The 20492-nt window shown below is 43.8% G+C and overlaps 1 protein-coding gene across 2 annotated transcripts in view; it reads left to right on the top strand.

The window, feature by feature from the left end:
• Positions 1–20492, top strand: part of CD2AP (CD2 associated protein) — a 630446-nt gene that overhangs the window by 170098 nt on the left and 439856 nt on the right. For both annotated transcript variants that reach the window (XM_086926250.1, XM_086926251.1), the window contains exon 2: positions 4343–4503. In XM_086926250.1, coding sequence (XP_086782376.1) covers positions 4343–4503 — 161 coding nt within the window. The remainder of the gene's footprint in view (positions 1–4342; positions 4504–20492) is intronic.

Consider the following 20492-nt stretch of genomic DNA (forward strand, 5'->3'; position numbering starts at 1 on the left):
CATCCGTATTAAGCCAGAGGAGCATGACAGCTCAATCTCTTCCTCACAGCTCACGTCGCTGTCAATGTGGATGGGAAGCTCTGGGCCTTCATGATGCCCACCTGGGGTGCCCGAGGCACCAATCCTCTCAGCGCCCTTTAGGCCCGTAGAAATGGAGGTTTGGGGCCTCTTTGCGCCCTTTTTGATTTGGTTCGCTCTAAAGACCCTCTTCTTATTAGTTTTAGATGCCCCATCTGATTTACTTGTAGAGGGGGCAGAGGATAGGTTGGAAATGGACCCCAGCGTTTTACTTATTTTGTCGTCAATAGACCCTAGTGCTTTCTCTAGAGCCTTATTGACGAGTTCTTCTAATTTCTTGTCAATATCTGGCTGAGATGGGGCTGTAGACCTTGTCTAGATATGCCCTTACTTTTTTTTTTTTTAATTAATAAGCAATGACAAGGAAAAAAATAATAATGAAGATAAGGTCGAGAGATAGCCAAAATGATAGAGAATGAAATGGGGGGGGGTCCGAAATAACGAGAATGAGGTCGGGACTTCGAAAAAATGAGTTGAATAAACGTTGTGTAAGCCAACAGGTCGCCCAGTATTAAGACTATGAAATTGACAGTTGAAGGCACAAATTGTCCGTCACGCACGCAACAAAGCGTGCGCGGACGGATGCTAAGGGCTTTTCCTCAAAGGCGGATTGCCACCATGGGCGAGAGAAGAGACTGCCATCGCGTCCATTTCGCTGAGGAAAGAGGCATGGGAAGGTGAGTCGGGGAGCCGTGAGCGGCGGGTGACCGGTTACATGCGGGGGGAGGGTGAGGGGGGGGGGGGAGGGTAAAACAGAGTTTTGGACGCGAATGCGAGGCGAAAGTAAACTGTACCGGTTTAAAATAAAACCGGAGGAGGAGTAGGTGGAGCGCAGAAGCGAAGGGTACCAAGACCCAGTAAATGATTAACAAGAGAAGTTAGGATTAAGCGTGAGTAAAGATCTATATGGTTATATAGTCACTGTTGAAAGTTTAGAAGCAACACATCGATATTCATCCCTCAAAAGGCATACAAGACAACATAACCTTACGCATATAATAGTCACACACACAGCGCGGTAGAAAAGCGCAAAAACACAGGTAAAGTGCTAAGCCTGAAGAGGCAGTACTTATCTTTCTGAGCAGCAGCAACAAAGAAGGAAGATACCTGGTCATAGAGGGACTCTTCATCTCTTCAGAATGTTCACTAAAGTTCTGTTCGATTCTTGAGCCGAGCTGTAGTAATAAAGGAGATTTGCATAATATGGCCTCCGTGTCGTGCCATAAAATTACCTTCTCGTGTTTCTTTTAAACCACCACCTCTGACATACTCTGCATTCACAAAATCCACTTTGCAGTCCTGCACTACTGTAGACCTCCATAAGTGGCTCTGCTGCAATTGTCTGATCCCTGGCCTTCCCTCTCTTTCCAGCTCTTGGATAAAACCATTAACTTCAATACTGACACCCTGTTGATCCTGTCCAGGACAACCCCCACCTTCCCTAGAGCATTGGAACTCTTTCTGAACCCCTGGCTGCTTCTTCAGTCACAAATTCTAGATCCCATAATACCCAACCCTTCACCCCACTGACTAGCCCCGCCCCCCTTCAGCCCCTCACAATCCCTGACTGCTTCCTTCAGTCAATACTTCAACTTAACCTAAACTCTGCCACCTCCTCCCCTCTACCCGCTTCCTCAAAATTCTGTTCTTTGCCCAATTTGTCAACATTTCACAGTTTGCTCAGTAACCACTATCACATTGAGCATCTTGAAAATGTCTCTCAGAAGCAGTATGTGTGAACTAGTCTTTGCAGCATCGACCAAGTGCAACATGTTTTATTATGCACCGCCCTTCGAGGACTCTTAACGTGTTATGTTTAATATAACTGCATTAAAAATGACCTTATAATCTCAAACATCTCGCCTGAACCACCCATTGCAAAGTTCAAATCTAGTTTAGCGTAGTGTACTGCGACATTTGTATAGCGCTTAGACTCGTTTGGGGGCACTGAAGCACTTGCCTACATATGTAGCAATCTACACTGTGTACGGTGTCTGTCATTGTTTTTCTACCATCTGGTAAGTGTTTCCATGTCCACAGAGGTGCAGTTATTGTGTTCTGAGATGCAGCTCGTAGCAGTGTGGTGGATGAAGAATTGAGAGACAGGCGTGCAGTTTTTTAGGTCTCGCCTAGGCAGTGCTTGTGATGTCTCTTCAAGACATGCTGTATTCAGGATATGGGCATTCAGCACTCCCAGTTCTTCTGGTTGGTTAGTTGGTCTGCCTTTCTATATTCCTTTACTCTGGTTGGTCAATACTATACATATGTATGTCCCACCTTTGTGAGCTTGGTTCCCTCCCAGTAGACCTCCACAATTTTTATTTTGGTTGGCTATCTCTGGCCATTTGTTGCCTTCTCGCTGTCACTCCCTTCCATCATTGTTGCCCTCCTTATTGCCCTGTTGCTGTTCTGCTGGCATAATGCATTGTATCTTGATAACTTTACAGACCTTTACACTTTGTATTTACTGTTCTCTCTGGCATGCCCCATCTCCCTGCACGACAATGTATTGACTTTTGTTGCAATCGCGGCATGGCACGCTTTAGCTGTAAGCAGCTAAAGTTTGGCGTGCTGCCATTGCTACAAATGTCAATAAATAAAAAAACAAAGGCGGTGGATGTCGCATTTATTTTCCTTTTATTTACTTTTATAGCAATGGCTCTTTAGCTTTAAACATGTAAAGCACACGCGCTGCGATTGCTACAATAGTAAATAAATGGAGAAAACGGCGGTGCGCAACTTGTTTCTTCAATTTATTGTCTTTTGTAGCAATGGAGGCATACCACGCTTTTGCTTTAAACATTTAAAGTTAAAGCATGGCATGCCGCCATTGCTACAAAAGTTGCACACAAAAAAACCAGAGACAGGCGGACGCCGCATTTCTTTTCCATTTGCAAAACCAATAGGTCTGCATTTAACGAATGCGATACATATTGCATTCCAAATGCTCGTTTTTAATAAGCTGCGCTCTTCTGGTCTCTTTGCTGTATTTCTTATGTTCTTAGTTCACTTAGTTGATTACTACACTGGGTTGTCCACCGTAAGATGTTTTGTTCAAAATGTATAGCACTGAGTAGGCAAATGTATGGAATATTTTGGTTTAAAAAAAAACTTGCTAATACAAGAATTCGCCTTGTATAATGGGAGTATATCCTGCTAGCAAAGATGCTTGAAAATATTAACTGAGGATTGGACATCATTGCTAAATTGTTAAGGCGGAGTTATGTTATTTCGTAAAGTTAATCGGTGATCGAGAGGGAAGCCTTTGAGATATGAAAGATGCTGCAAACGCTCTGCTAGGAAAGAATTCACATTAATCAAATTACTTCCTTATTATGTGTGCAATAAATCGGTAACTCATTTATAAAAGTGTTTTTTTCTCTCCCTGTGATTATAGATAATGCCTACCTTTTTAGAGTTTTGTTTCTCAATAGCATTCGATTTCAAGCTAAATTGAGAGATAGAATATTTATTTTCTTAGGTTTCCATCGCACCTATCCTGGTCAGAACTTTGTCGCGGATTGTAAACACCTGCCACCTAGAGCACATAGTGGGCTAGATTATTGAAAAAGGATTAGCGGTGACCTTCAAATAGGCTCCCACGATCCTTAAGGAGTTCTCATGCCATGCAAGCTCTTAGTCAACGTGACAAACACAGCACTATCCAGCTTCAACTCCTGGATCCCCTCACGGGTGACCAGTAGTGCTCCACTAATCTACTGATTGGTTGAACCCCAGAGATTGGCATTGCACCGTCTATTAAAGGTGTCCGCTGTGGATTCTGCCTCACAAGTTGCTTATGGTCTACCATTGCCTCAAACAAAAGTTTTCGACTCCACCTCCTGCCCAAAAACATTACAGATTTGACCCAAACTAAACTTACCCCTGCAAGAGCTCGTGTGTGGGTGCTTTACGCTGTAAGCACTTAAGGGGCATGACTTAAGGTCCAAGTGGAAGTGCTCTCATGGTCTCAAACAGGGTGTTTCCATGTCTCACATTCAGATTTGTTTTTATGTGCTGAGGAAAATAAGTAACTAGGCGTCAGGAAAGACTGAAATTTCATAGTCTGAAAATGGGACAAAAATTATTAATTGTGGAAGCTACATCTCTTATTTAAAGCGCTTAGAAACTTTAGAAGCGTGGTATTTAGAGATGCATTAAAAAAAGTTAAATCGAAATGCACGATGTGGAAATTATTTGACTTGTGATTTCACATGTACCTTGATAATATTTAAAATATATATATTGTTTCCTTTCCATTTAGTTGAATATATTGTGGAATATGACTACGAAGCAGTACACGAGGATGAGCTAACAATACGGGTTGGTGAAATAATAAAGAACGTGAAAAGACTAGAAGAGGAAGGATGGATGGAAGGAGAAGTTCATGGGCGGAGAGGCATGTTTCCGGACAATTTTGTTAAGGCAAGTCTATTGTACCAGGTCACTTTTTGTACCAAGTAATTAACAGCAAAATCAAATTCCTTGATTATATTGCCCATTATGTTTATATAGCACAGAAACACACCACCTGCTGGTATCAAAGGGGTTCACAGAAACTGACAATACGAAGGCTAAAGGCAAATCCTATCGTCTATAAAATTAGGTCTTAATTGATTTACGGAGCCAGTTGTTGTCTGGCTTTGCAGGGAATTATGTTTCTCTTGTGTTAATTAAGTAGCTCCACACACCTCAGTGCCAGAATTGAACATTCTATTTGTATTTATTTTATTTTAAATCCATTCTCCAAGACTGCCAAAGATTCCCCAGCAGCTAAGCACTGGTCTTTCAAACATAATGTGGTCTAGTGTGGCACTGCACGTACCCAGAAGAATCACCAGTGCACCAACAAATAGTTGCCCTGATAGTGGTTGCTGGCAAGATTGTCAGCTGAATTTGAAAGCTAGGTGAGACACATGAATGGGAAAACTGTCTAAACTTCAGCTTTTGTTTCCTAATTGAGCAGGTACCCCTGTTGTAAAGGACGAGAAGGGCAAGGACACTGGGGGTCGCTCAGTGTATGACAACACCATGCTAGATGCCTTACGACACCTTTTGTCCCTCATTGATAACTCGCATCCCATTCAGGATTATGACAAAACAGTGCAATTTTGTTTATAAGCCCCACTTTTTCAAGGCCTGGGCATAGTTTGAGGATAAAAGCGAAAACTATCAAAAGGCCTGTTAGAAATGTGAAGAAATGGGAATGAGAAGGTTGAAAAACAGTAGATATACGGAGAAAGGGTCGAGACGCCTACGTGAGTCAAAGAACACATGACTCACGTAGAAGTATTGTGTTGGTTGTTTGTCTGTTCCCAGGAGATTGCCCTTTGATCATGTTTGAAGTTGTAGATAATGTCGTTCCACTGAAGCGGCCACAGCGACAGTGTGGTGTTGCTGGTGAACGATATCAGTTTGCTTCTGTAATACAGAACCTTTCCTCACCCCCCTCCGCTCCCACCCCTCTCAAGGAAGTCCTCCTTGGACAATAGGTGCATGTAGTTTTTCTGAGAGATGAATCTGCTATCCTGTGCTCCCTCGCCACAGCCATCCACCCTGACCCCCCACTTGTTTTGATCAATGCTTCTGATTGGTAAAGGACTAAATCATTCATCAAAGAGCTCATTTAACATAAACTGCACAACATAGCACAAATAAAACTGTATGTTTCGGATCAGTGCATCCCCACTCGGGGTGGTGTTCCAGCCTTGCATTTTTAGTAACTATAGAGGTGGATCAATGACCAGTTCTGAATGTTGCCATTTTAGACTGAAAAGTGGGACAACAACAAGGATAATTGAATATTTGAAATATTTAAAGCCCCTGACTCCAATGATACCGTAGGTTCTTTATTAAAGTAAACCCTTACTGGTGGGCTTTCAGCCTTTCCACTCTATACTGAAAATAACGTGACAGTGAATTCCTAGAAGGGTAGTTTGGTTTTCTATATATTTATCAAGCATTGTCAAAGCCATTAGGTCTCACCTTTTGGCTGGCCTTGCGAAAGTCTTTTTTCTGATGTTTGTATGACACGAGGGAAATTGAGAAAATATACACTCGCATATAGTGCTGAATGGAAAGAAACCAGTATCTTTCAGAAAGTGAACAATGGAACATGCAAGGCATCAAATCTTAAGGATAGTAAAAAATCTGTGATTGAGTAAATGGATTGACAACACAAGATGAGGAAAGAAAACTACCTAATAAGAAGCAGGCAAAATAAAATTGACAAAAAGCCAACCAATGGCAATTGCTGTGTTGGTCCAAAGCCCACTGTAAGTGTTGGTACTATCCACAATAGGTCTAACACCAGAACACCTAAGACAAGACGTAAAAAGTGACCAGGTCATTTCCAGAGTTACAGCAGATTGTGATCACTACTAGATTCACTTAGTTTTCTATGTAATTAGCAATTAAATTAACTGAGTGGGTAGAAACAAGATATTTAGTCTCTGACGAACAGATGGGTTCCGTGCATGTTATTCTCAGTCGATCAATGTATAATGCCCCTACATATAAGGGTGATTGCTGGCATCTTTCACAGGTCCGTTACCAGAGCGTTCTAGGACCATTAAGATTGTGTTTGGCTGGGGCAAATACTGACAAATTGTAATATCAATCTGGCCTACTAACTAAAAAGGATTTTTTTAACTTCTTACACGCTGACAGTGGGAGACAACCAAGGTTCCATACAGGGCCTTTGCCTCTCACTGCTAAGTGCTACCAAGCGAAGGCACATACTCTAGCATTTATGCTTGTGCTAGGGAGAGCGTGTGTTTTTTATTTTCTGCAAGCATCATGATCCTGTTTGCAAGCCAGAGCAGACCGAACATTACACTTCTCGACCGGAATCTGGCTCCTGGAGTCAAAAGCAAGCTTTACTCGTGGTAATCTTGCCAGATTTCACCTTTTTGGTGCTCTGGTCAGATTCCCGGGTGCTGTAGGCTGTTTAGGATCCATCATGTACCTTCTGGTCACAGGACAAAGGTCTAGGAGTTCACTCCATTATACTGATAAGAGTGGACACCTACTAGCGCAATATTAATAGTTTCTCCAAAAGAAAGATCTTTGTCTTGCTGGAGAAATGCAGAGGGCTACTTATTCTTCCGCATTTCAAGCACCCAAAAGCTGTGACTGCTTTTGGGCAGCAGTCCAGGGTTGGAGGCAAAACCTCGATGCTTCCCTGTCATGCACAAGCTTCTAAGCGGGTCTCACTCAAGAGTGTTCGCCAATGGCCTGTCCATGGAATCCTTCCTTCACTTAAACGTTGATTCATTTCGGAAGGACTTACTTCTTCGATCTCTGATAAAGCAAACTCATGGACACCATGGTTGAAGTTCCCTATTGCAGGTCTCCTAGGCGGAATGGAAAGCCGCCAGTGTGTGTAGACTAATTTTAAATGTATGCATTTATTTTTAGGTCCGGTTTAGAGTCTGCTTTAGTTGTTTCGCCAGCCTCTTGTTTAAAAAATAAAGAATTTCAAAAAAGTACACACTTGTATACTAGAGCTTTCTGTCTGCTCTATACATTCAATCGGTCAGTTCAGCTGTCTTGTAGCAGGGTTTCCGTTCTCCCACAGAACTGTGCACAGAGATCTAGAACCTGGGTGAGTTAGGGTGACCCAAGACTCACCTTAGTTTCAGAAATCCCCTTACCAAGCTAGCTACAGTGTCTCATCGGTAGTAATAACTTCCCAATGACTTAGACAATCCAGAACATGTACTTAGAGTACCTCCGGTATCGTGGAACACATGAACACTCTTTCGTTATTTAATCAGTACAAACCAAAACGGGGAGTCAAAGAACACACGTGCAAGTTTGAAATGTTTATTTTTCAATGCAAGGTTCTCAAACGCAGTATCTTATATAATATCAACATACATATTATGAAAATCAGAGTTATCAGCATAGTCACTAGTCCATAATAAGCGAACGGTGATAGCATAATATAATGCAAAATCTATAGAAATTCTGTATCATCTATATTTCGCGCACCCTATTTAGCAGATTATATTATATCTAAGAAGGTCTCATTTGGGGTTTTAGCAGGGCGGGCCCATACCTCTAATGGTCAGTAGGAGCAGATCACATCAACAGCTACCAGCTCTCTGCATGCGAAGCATCAAGTGTGTTGATTCATTCCCTGTAACTCTATCTTAAACCCGAGTAGAGCCCAATGTTGGCAGCAACATTATTTGTGTTATGTCTAATGTGGTGCGAGGATCAGGCCTTCAGCAACCTTGTGTTAGGTTATCCTTAGAGGGTACAGTTCTCAGTGTGCAGACATTTGTACCAAGTGTACCAAGCACGACTGATATCAGAGCAATAACATATTATTCTCAAATAAATCACATCTTTCGTCTAGGTTGAAAGCTACAATAACAATTAGGTGTCGTGTGCAAACTGAAGCCGAAGAAAAATATGGTGTTTAAACATTTAATAAACTCATGCTAACTTAACCCAATATATATAAACGCAGTAACCATATGACGGTCTTCTACATTTTACTTCCCAGTACAGCATGGGAAGTCCATCCATTTAATCAGTTGACTGACGTGCACTTTAAGTGTCGGCATTTGGCCTTATCACACGCACAGCCGCCTGGGTTGGTCTTCACTCCTTTATTTTTATTTCTTCATATTTGCCAAATATTCTTTGTGAATTCCTTTCTTTTGAAAATAACTAAATCCATCAATAAAAATGCACACTTGCTGAGGCCAGACCTATTGGCTTTGAAGAGGTTTATTTGTGGCTTGTTACAGTGCCACTTCGGAGCATAAGAGTTGAAGTACATTTTTCTGATAAGAACTTGTTCCTTGCTTGTCTCGTTATCTGCTGAGGAAAAGTTGACGTGACAACAGTGCCACTACTCCTAAAAAAACATCTCAAACCAGCATTGGCAAAGCCAATAGGTCTCGCATATTTGAGCTATTGACTTTGGCAATGTTTTGTAGCCATGCTGTACTGCTGTGCAGATGCTTAGCAGTGTGGCTAAAACTAATTTTGAAAAGTGCTATGATGCAGCTAAGTACTGTATGCATCCTAATTTTGTAAAATCATTTTTAGCTATGCTGCACAGTTGCCACACTGCTATACTTCTTGGCTACAAATCATTGCCAATGTCGTCCATGCAAATGCTCTACAGCATTAACAAAAGACACTGGCACAGCCTATAGCCTCAAAGCTGAGACATTTTGGCTTTGTCGATGCTTGCTAGGTTTTGGCACAACCCTCCTGTGATTCCGAGCCAATCAGTTAATCTCCCCATGTGTGAACAAGGGAAAAAAAGACATTAGGCCAAAAATCTTACAGCATAAAGAAAGCAGTTGTGGCTATGTTCATGTCTTAGTGAAAATACATTTGGAAGCAGTTAACATCTGTTGTCACAATAGGCATCCTTTTCAAAGGAGGAAAGGGCTTCTTAGAAGTGTGTGTGACATAGTAAAACCGAGCTACAAATGGCAAGAAGTTCTGAAAAGACTGAAAAATACAATCAGTGCCTCAAGCACAATGACATCAGTGGAAGCACAGCAATCCAGCTGAAGCGATCAGTAATTGGTCCATGCTCCAGCTGAAAGAACAGGAAGTGAAGCCAGCATACACTGGCCAGTTAGAAGACCGCAAATAAAAGTGACAATGAAGCCAACGAATGTTAAGCAATGGGCTGCCTGCAAGCCCCTTATTGTTTACAGTATCTTTTGCGAGTAAGAGTGCATGCAGCACATGCAAGACCTAAAAACTGTACTTTGGTGCATTGATCATGCCAGGGTAGTGACTGCATGGGAAGTAAATGGGTCGAATTGATTGTGGTTTGCAGGACTAAAATTATGACTTTCCTTTGGTCTGTAGTGTTAAATCTGCTATTTAGTTTAACCAGTTTAATATTTTCTTTTGATAGTTGACCCTGTTATGTTGTACCATGATATTTCTACTTCTCTGTAATACTTCTCTGTACCGTATGAAGTTGTTTGCCAGTACTCCATGTTAGAGAGCGCATTTTGTCGCAGAATAGCAATTCATAAATGTTAACGTGGCCTGATTTCTTTTTGACTGTTTGGCTGCATTTCATGGCACCTGGTGCCAGCAAATTAATTAAAACGCCTTGTGTTTGTTAAAGTTGGCTTTGCTTTTTGTGTTGATGTGCAGATTTTACATTGACTGTGCTTTCACAATACTTTATGACAAATACTATAAAATGGCTTTACTTGGTTAGTAAGTGGCCTCGTAGAAAAAAGTTCTCTTTGAATGAACTGCTGTAATTTCATGAAAATGGGTTGGATATTTTTCAAGCTTTGGTTTGTGTTCCTCGTAGGCAGGGGCGGAAGTGTGCTGTAGGATTGTGATATGCCGAGGAAGAAAGGGTCGTTTCTGCATGCGTAGTACAAGGCAGGCGCTTCTGCATGTTAGCACTTGATCTGTTCATCAGTATTTTCATTCCACAAAATTAGAAAACTGGGTGTGTTCAAGGGAATTCTTCAAATATGGTAGTAGCATTTTGTTCACGTATTTGTCTGCTTTTTCCAAGTGCTCTGTGGTTTGAGGCTGTTGGTGCTGGGATGTTGTCTAGGCCATTAAGAAATAATTCATGTAATTGATTGCTTATAGTGGTTCTTGCTGTTATAAGGTATTTTAAGTTGTAAGGCGAGGCTTTAGGTACGTTCTGCTGGCGCAAGCCCCGAGGCAGATTCCTTTTGAATTTGATTTTGTCTATTGAGCTGTGTGTGTGTATTTACAGGGAGAAGTATTTATAAGGTCTGGTATCCCCTTGTAAGCGTTTTCTTATTAATGTCAAAATCTTTGTGTCCTTTCTGGATTTTACGCAATAGTGAGACATTACCACTGCTGCCAAAGGAGGTGGTCACCTCAGAGTTTAAGAACCTGGGTATTTTGATACTGTTTGAATGAAGAGAATTAAAGAAAAGAGTAGGTGGCTACTAAAACGTTCTTTCGTTTTCACTTCAAGTTGGTGTGTGACCTATTGAAGTGATTTGCAGGATGGTAATCGCACAGCGGAGGCATATCTTGCTAAACTTTTATTTTTTTAACTCTATTAAAATGGTCAGCCTCCTTGACCATTCACGGGTGGTTAATGAGGGTTTAAGTTATCACCCATGAACGATTCCAACTAGTACATTTTGCAGCACATTTTCACCTCTATCCGGTTGAGTTCGAGAACCCCGAGGCTTTGCAAGTGCAATCGTGCCAGATTTTTTTTGGGCATTTCAAAGAGTAGATTACGTTTAGCCAGTTTGTTTTGTATGTAGGACTGTTGATCTAGGACAGGTGTACTGATGATGGTCTTTGCCATGAATGGGAGCCGGGAGAGCTTGACCAGTTGCACACTTATGTGATCATTTTTTGGTTGGGCTTGGAGGCAGCACACCTGCGCTGTCGCAACGGAGACAACCTGTTGTATCTGGGTAAAAACACTCATCAAGCATTGGTATAGCCAATAGGTATCACCTACTGAGAGTTATTCGCTTTGCAATGTATTTTAGCCATGCTGTACACCAGTGTGACTGCTGTGAAGCAGGCTAAAAGTTAGTGGTGTGGATTGGAGTGGGGTATATTCGTGGAGAGGGGTGGGATAGAGAGGGGTAGGGAGTAGAGTGTAGGGGGTAGAGTGGAGGGGGTTGAGGGTAGAGTGGAGGGGGTTGAGGGTAGAGTGGAGGGGGTTAAGTGGAGGAGGTACGATATTTAAAGGCCTGTTTACAGAAAGACATTACTCTGAAGGATACAGTAAAGAAGAGTTGGTCACAGGAGGGACAAACTCAGACTGGACAGCTTTAATTCAAATAAAGCCAGCAAATAGAAAGCAAGCAACTTTGAGTTACAAGCCACAAAGCCAATGGTAAGCAATGGGCGAAATTCCTTCCCAGGGAACCTTTCAGAATGCAGTTTCCTATTCAAGCCATGTTGTTCATGATGAAGACATATTCGGACTTGTGGCCTGTCCTCATACATTTTGCTCGTTGCATGCTCACATCTTTGTAGTGATTGATCTTAAAGCGGCTAGCTCTTGTTGCGATTTCTTGGAGATTTACCCACCCACCTCACGTCAGTGGTGCCGACAAGTGTCTCTTCGGACTTGTGTGGAAACTCCACCTACAAGTACTGCCTCATAACTGCACATTACATATTCTCTTGCCTTCCTCTACACTTAACTCTAATTGCAGACTTCTACCCTCTAGGGCAGTGCCTGCCCCTCTTTTCTTAAGGCATCACTGCGGTACATAAGCACTCTGCTTCTCAGCTTTCACACGCATTATAGGCCGAAAGTTTAATGGATCACAACGGGATGCATCGTAGTTGTAGAAGAGCAGAGGAACATTTTTTCAGATAAATTATTCAGCAGCACAAATTAATGGAGTCATTTATTGCTATTGTGTTTAAGGGATAATCTACTATAATTACTTTTTAATATTAAAAGTGTGTTGAACTCGATGCGCTGCTTTGTAAACCATTTCCAAGGCCGTCAGGATCACTAATAGTCTGATGAATAGAGCAGGGAAAGAACATTATACACAGAATTCATGTTTTTGTTTATTTATCGAAGTGTGAAACCATAGGGTATCTTGGCATAAAAGACCGTTACTAGTGGATAACAAGTGCCGGCAGCAACACTTCTGATCAGCACAGTGGCAGAGGAGCACAACATCTTCGAGACTTACCTAAATAGTAGCAGATTTGTTTCAAATCGGATGTTTACACGAGTTCCACTTTTTCGTAGTGGCCACCAAGAGTGCCATGCCCCCCAGTGTAGACGTCTAACTTTTGAAACTTGCAACAGAAAGAACAATTGTTACTTACCTGTAAACAGGTGGTTCTCCTGTATTGGTGTCTTTCATAGATTCACATGCTTGAATATTCCCTGTAGTCGAAGTGGGAGTCCCACAGTACATAAATTAGCAATAATGCTAAATATATATATGTATATATGTGTATATATGTGTATATATGTGTATATATGTGTATATATGTGTATATATGTGTATATATGTGTATATATATGTATATATATATGTATGTATGTATGTATATGTATATATATATATATATATATATATATATATATGTGTGTGTGTGAAAACATAATACATAATAAAAGAAGAGTTCAATACAACTGAAAAACCTCTAAAACCATTCCTACATAGGAATGCATGGTAAAGAGAAAAAACCACTTGTAACACATTAGCGTCACTATGTTAGTCCAAACTACAGCTAATCAGGCGCAAGCACCCTCTAGAACCTTCTCCTCAGAAGCTCCAGTCCTCAGATTTTCGTAGCGCCAAAGAGACCTAGAGTGCATGAGGAGAAGAGAGCCTCTGAGGGGAGGAACGGTGGGTCGCATGTGAATCTATGAAAGACACCAATACTGGAGAACCACCTGTTTACAGGTAAGTAACCATTGTTCTTCTCCAGTATTAGGGGTGTCTTTCATAGATTCACATGCTTGAATAGAGTAGAGCAGTAACCTCCGTAGAGCTGAGATTGCTAGGCACATATGGAAAAAGCCAAAGACAGTAAAAATACAGTCATGTAAGCATTTATAGCAACCACAGGAAAACACAAAGGAGGAGGGAACAGAGGATCACCTTACTTGAAAAGATGACTAAGCACTGCCTGTCCCACTGCGGTATCCGCCTCATTGATGGCATCCAAGCAGTAATGCTTGGTGAAGGTGTGCCTGCTGGACCATTTCGCTGCGCGGCAAATCTGATGAAGTGGCACACCGGCAAACAAGGCGGTGGATGAAGATATCGCCCTCGTAGAATGAGCCCTCACTGAAGACTGCAATGGTTTGCCAGCTTGTTGATGGCAGAAGGTAATGGCTGAAGAAAGCCAACGGGCAATTGTTGGTTTGGTAACTGGCTGCCCCTTACGCGGCCACCCATAAGCAATGAACAGTTGATCGGACTTGCGGAAGGGGGCTATTCTGGCAATGTAAAATTGAAGGCATTGTTTGATGGCCAGAGAATGCAAGCGCTGTTCCGCCGGAGACCTTGGGTCCAGAAGGAAAGTTTTTAGGAACACAGGCTCATTCAAATGAAAATCCGTAGGCATTTTAGGTAGGAAAGAGGGGTTGTGCGAAGTGCCACGCCGTCCGGTTTGAACTGTAGATAAGGTGACTTGATAGTGAAAGCGAGAAGGTCGCTCCCGTGACGAGATGAAGTTAAAGCCAAAAGCAGCGCAGCCTTCCAGATGAGGAACTTGATATCCGCCCTACGGATAGGTTCAAATGCTGACTTCATAAGTTGAGATAGGACAACATTGAGGTGCCATGGTGGAGGAGGGCGCCGAACAGGTGGGAACTTTCGGAAGAGCCCTTTGAAAAACTGGCGCATGATTCTGGACGAACAGAGGAAGGAAGAGCCATCGTGTCTGAAGCGAGATATTGCAGCTAGGAAAACTCTCAAGGTAGCATGTGAAAGTCCCGACTGAGCAAAACTTAAGAAGAACGGAAGAAGTTGCCCCTGAGTAGAATGGATTGGATGGACATTTGCTGCCAACCACCAATGACAGACTCTCTTCCACTTGAGTTTGTAAGTTTTGATGGTAGACGGAGCCCTAGTATGAGCGAGGATGTCCCTGCATTCCTGAGATATGTTTAAGTCTGCGAATTCAAGGTGCTCAGGCTCCATGCCGACAATTGTAGCGTGGAGGGAACCGGATGGCACACTTGGCCCATGTCCATCGTCAAGAGGTCTGGACGAGGACGCAGAGGAATGGGCTCGCACTGGGACAGCAGAAGCAATTCCGAACACCATGCCTGTCTGGGCCAACGCGGGGCGATCAATAGGATGTGGCAGGGCTGCCTCCGCATCTTCCACAGCACCCGCAGTACTAAAGGAATCGGCGGAAAAGCGTAAGCGAATAGATCGCACCAATTGATCAAAAGGGCATTCACGCAAGAACCGGGTGGGGATGCCAACTTGCGCAGGATGGGCATTTTGGATTTTCTGGCGTTGCAAAGAGGTCTAGAGCTGGGCGGCCCCATCTGTGGAACACAAGATCCAGAGTCAGCTGGTGCAGTTCCCCGTTCGTGTGTCGATGATGTGGACCTGCTTAGAGAGTCCGCCAGGATGTTGGACACGCCCGGCAGATGGACCCGCCGTCAAGGTGATCTGATGATGGAGAGCCCAATCCCAGATTGACTGGGCCAAGCGAGACAGACGTTGAGACTTGGTTCCTCCCTGTTTGTTTACGTAGTGCATGCTGGTGGTATTGTCCGTTTGGATAAGCACTGACTCCCCGTGAACTACAGGTAGGAGCGATTTGAGCGCTAGGAAGATCGCCATCAACTCTAGCCTGTTGATGTGCCACGTGCGTTGGGGCGAGTCCACTTGCCTTTGATAGATAGGCCTTGGAGTTGAGCGCCCAGCCCTCCAGAGAGGCGTCCGTCGTGAGCATGAGATCTGGTGAGTGAACGAGGAACGACGTCCCCGTCGCCAGGTTGGTTGACTGCACCCACCAATGTAAACTTTTTATCATGCGGGCTGTGACAGCTACTAGGTCGTTGAAGGACCCGGATACCTAACGCCACTGTACGTCCAGTTCCTCTTGAATGGGACGGGTCCGCAATTTGGGATCAGTGCGATACAAGATGATGCCATCCCCAAAAACGACTTTAATGTCCGAGCAGAAACAGACTGTCTTATTCGAATGAGGGAGACCAGACGAAGGATCTTCTGTTGCCGCTCGTGCGAGACGAACGCTTTTGATAGTCTCGTGTCTAGGATAGCTCCCAAGAAGTTTCTGGTTTGCAGTGGCGCAAACTGTGACTTTTCGACGTTGATGGCCAACCCCAGGGACTGAAACACCTGCTGACAAAGACGAGTGTCTTGACATAGTTAATGGTGGGATTGAGATTTGAGGAGGCAATCGTCCAAGTATGGAAAAATTTGAACGCCTTGGAGACGCAGGTGAGCCACCACAGGAGCCAGTACCTTCGTGAACACACGAGGAGCTGATCGAAGTCCAAAGGGCAAGACCTTGAACTGATAATGCGTTTGCCCCACCTTGAAACGCAGGTACTGGCGATGCTGTTGGAGAATCGGGACATGAAAGTACGCGTCTTGAAGGTCTATGGTGAACATGAAATCCCCGCTGGATAGAAGACGCAGGATTTCCAGTAGTGTCCGCATGCGGAAAGATTGGCTCTTGAGGAATTGGTTGAGAGCCCTCAAATCCAGAATGGGTCGCCAATCTCCCGTCTTCTTGAGTATCAGAAAGAATCAAGAGTAAAACCCCTCTCCTCTTTGAGGCACTGGGACCACTTCAACTGCACCCTTTTGAACAAGAAGATGGACTTGATGGTAAAGCTCCTTGAGGTGTGGAGGAGACGGGCCAGGTGGTGGAGTTCGAGGAGGAATCTTGACGAACTCTAAGGTATGACCCTTTCGTACAATGTCTAAAACCCAGCGGTCCGAGGTGATGGAGGACCACTGAGAATAAAACAGAGATTCGACCTCCAACACTTTGAGGGTGACAAAAGTCATTGGCGCTTAGGAGTGGATCCGTGATAGGAGGACTTTCCCCTATAGGGTTTGGAGGACTGCTGACGATTGGACTGCTGCTGATTGGATGCGTAATGCTGGTTGCCCTGATTGTAGGAGCGGTACTGTTGTCCTCCTCAAAGTGGAAGAAGTGCGGCGTCCGCGCCCACCCCAAAAGGTCTGCTTCCGGAATTGCAACGTGCCCAATGACTTTGCCGTATCTGTGTCCTTCTTAATGGACTCCAGAGCTTCATCTATGTGAGATCCGAATAGCGATTCACCATCATACTGCATGAGTTTAATTCCTTCCTTCCAAATAAAATCGATTATTGGAATCGTGTGGACCTGTTCGTAAGGCTTATTTTTTAAATCGTAGAGGAAACAGTCCTCCTCACGTAGTGTTCTAGGTAACTTGAAACGCTGAGCCGCTTTTATCCATTAGTAGATGAAAACTGGCGATATCTACTGGAGTTGAATCACCAGAGTCTCCTGGCTGAGGAGAGGGCGTCTGCATTCGGTATTCGTCCCACTCTGCCATACCGGGTTCGCCTGCATCCTCGTCCGAATCCTCAGGGACCGCTCCGTCCTCTCGTTCTGGAATCGCCTCATCATCCACATCCTGCAGATACACAGTCGTATGAATTCTGATGGACGTCTGAACCTGGGGAGAAGTTGTGGGCGGCAAAGTCGGTGGAAGAGACGGTGGAGGCAGTGCAACGGGAGCAGGAGATTGCACAGGAGTACCTTGTGGCATTGCTGGGTAACGATGGTTGTAGTCATCCAGCATATGCTGGAGATTGGAGATGAAGGACAATGGTAACTCTTGGTCTCTGCCCTCTTCGTCAGTGCCAGACTCCTGACATTTGATGATCAAATCAGAGGGACTATGGGCTGCCCCAAAAGCGTCACATTTATTCTCAGAATCAGTGTCCGACTCGGAGGTAGTGGCAAACCTTGGAGAAGGTGGATGCAGCTCTGGAGCAGATAACTGGTGGCACGGAGCCTTACTGCGACATTGGGAAAGATCAGTAGTGCCAGAGGATCCTGAAGTCTTCAAAGGCACTAAAGGCAACAAGGCAAAGGAAGCTGGTGCCACCGTCGACTGTGCCCTCGACGCTATTGTCAACGGTGTTGATTTGGCTGTCGACGAAAACAATTTGGAAGAATCCATAGTCAACGGTATGGCCGTCGACTGAGTCGCCGTCAGAGTTACTGTCGACTGGTGATCCATCGTCGACGTAGTCGTTGACGGTACTGTCATCATCGACTTTATCTTAGTAGACGACGAAGATTTCTTAGTGGCTTTCGTCGACGAGGAAATTTTCTTCGCGGACGAGGTGATGGGAATCGTCGACGAGACAGGCTGAGAAGGCAAAGAAACTCTCGTTGACGTGAAGGCTGACGACGAGACTGTCGACGACGAAGCAAAAGCTGATGTCGTCCGCGTCACTGCGGATCTTGTAGTCGGAACGCTCGTAGACGACTGAGCCTTAAGAGGCGTGGAAACACTCCTAGAGGCAGCAGCAGACGCCTGAGAACCAGATCTCGTGGGCGCAGCGATAGGAGTGGTAGGAGACACCACAGAGGTCAGAGGCAGGGCCAGTTTCTTCTTTTTGAGGAAAGGAGAAGGAATATCCTGCACACTACCACGCTTGGAGGCTGCTGTAGAAGGACCAGATTAAAAACTTTCTGCATCTGACAGAGCAGAATCCTTGTCTTTTAGACGTTGGAGCCAAATGAGAAGTCGGCCTTCTCTGTCCTTCAGAGTCTTTGAAGAAAAACTTCTACAGAACTTGCAGCTGCCAACTTCATGCTCAGGGTAGAGACAATAAATACACTTCTGGTGGGGGTCCTTATCAAAAAGACGCAGCTTCCCACAAGAAGAGCAAGGTCTGAATAAAGACTTCTGACTTGACATGTTGAGAAAACTTGAACTAGAAGATTTGAGGCAAAGAACTGAGCAGAGCTCAGGGAGACTCCCTTCACACGACGTGCGGTAGAAAATCTGAGGACTGGAGCTTCTGAGGAGAAGGTTCTAGAGGGTGCTTGCGCCTGATTGGCTGTAGTTTGGACTAACATAATGACGCTAATGTGTTACTAGTGGTTTTTTCTCTTTACTATGCATTCCTATGTAGGAATTGTTTTGGAGGTTTTTCAGTTGTATTTACCTCTTCTTTTATTATGTATTATGTTTTTATATATATATATATATATATATATATATATATATATATATATATATATATATATATATATATATATATATATATATATATATATATAATTTAGCATTATTACTATTTTATGTACCGTGGGACTCACCACTTCGACGACTGGGAATATTCAAGCTTGTGAATCTATGAAAGACACCCCTAATACTGGAGAACAGATATTCAGATCATCATGAGTAACTTAGGTGAGCATAACAACATGTTAGTAGTCCCCCCTCCACCCCATCCCCGCAAGATACTAGGAGTCTTAACCCCCCACCCTCATTGATCCTTGTGCCCCACCTCCCATCTTCAGGATGCCTCGCGGAGCAGAGTTAGACCAAAGATTACAAAGAACCACATAGCACCGAATTAGTAATGCTGTCGGTGCTGGATGAGCTTAGATGCATGGCTGACAGTAAAAAACCAAGCGCCCTGATATTTTTAGACCTTTCAGCGGCGTTTGATACTGTCAGCCATGCATTGCTCCTGGACAGACTAGCTATGTCTGGGATAAAAGAACAAGCTCTCAAATGACTAACGTCTTTCCTGCTAGGGAGGACGCAGAGGATTCAATTAGCAGATCGTGTATCTGATGTAGGCGTCCTGGAATGTGGAGTCCCGCAAGGGTCCGCACTCTCGCCACTCCTATTCAATTTATATCTGCAGCCACTGATAGACTCTTTGGTAAACATGGGCTGTAAAGTTTTTAACTATGCCGATGATACTTAGCTGTTGCTGAGTATCGATAATACAACATCGGCCCAGTCCATGGCCCAAAAGATATTGCGGTTTACAGTGAGCTGGATGACGTCGAACCTGCTAAAAATCAATCCAGATAAAACGGAGGTCTTAGTAGTTTCAACTATCACCTCACCCTGGAATGATCTGTTCTGGCCCCAAGAACGTGGACCTACCCCAAAGCCATGCCCCAGCGTAAAGAGTCTTGGTATTAAGATCGACCAGGAGCTCTCAATGACCAGCCAAGTATCCGCTGTGGTTGGATCATGTACCAACTTGATTAGGCAGTTGCGAAAGCTAGCCCCTTTGCTTTCTACAAACATGCTTCGAACCATTGTTTCAGCTACAATAGTCTCCAGGATTGATGGTGTGCCTTGGCCCAACTTAACTCTTGTCAAAGTATCTGTGTACAATAATTGAAACGCACTCGAGAGAGTAGGTGAAATCTCCAGTTTTGCTAGCTTATTCCAAATGATATTCCGGTTTCAAAAGCGGATTGAAAAGCGGATTGAAAATCTATTAAACACATTTAGAGATTCAATGAGCATTGCCTGGCTAATTCTAATATTAGTGCCATCGTGTGGATGTTCATAGACTTACTCAGACGTTTAATAAACCCGGATTGGTTTAATGACAGCAGATTATTAGCCTCCACCCAAGTCGTTAGATCTGCCAACAGACATTTGACGAGAAACTTGGACTCACAGTCCATTAATGTAATTAACCTGTACTTGGCTGGGTCCATAGTTTGACCAGCTTTATAAATAGGGGCTGAAATTGAACCCCTCCAGTTATCCAGAATGTTTTCATTCACCAGAACATGGTTAAATAAAGGTGTCAAATTCTTTGCCCAGTAGAACGGGTTCTCCTTATAAAGTCCTTGGGGAAGAGCTGCTCTGCCCCGGAGCATCATCCCAACGACTTTTACTGATAATTGACTCCACTATACTGTATCACCATGTGCGGA

This window comes from Lissotriton vulgaris, chromosome 6, assembly GCF_964263255.1.
Source record: "Lissotriton vulgaris chromosome 6, aLisVul1.2, whole genome shotgun sequence".
Taxonomy (NCBI): Eukaryota; Metazoa; Chordata; class Amphibia; order Caudata; family Salamandridae; genus Lissotriton; species Lissotriton vulgaris.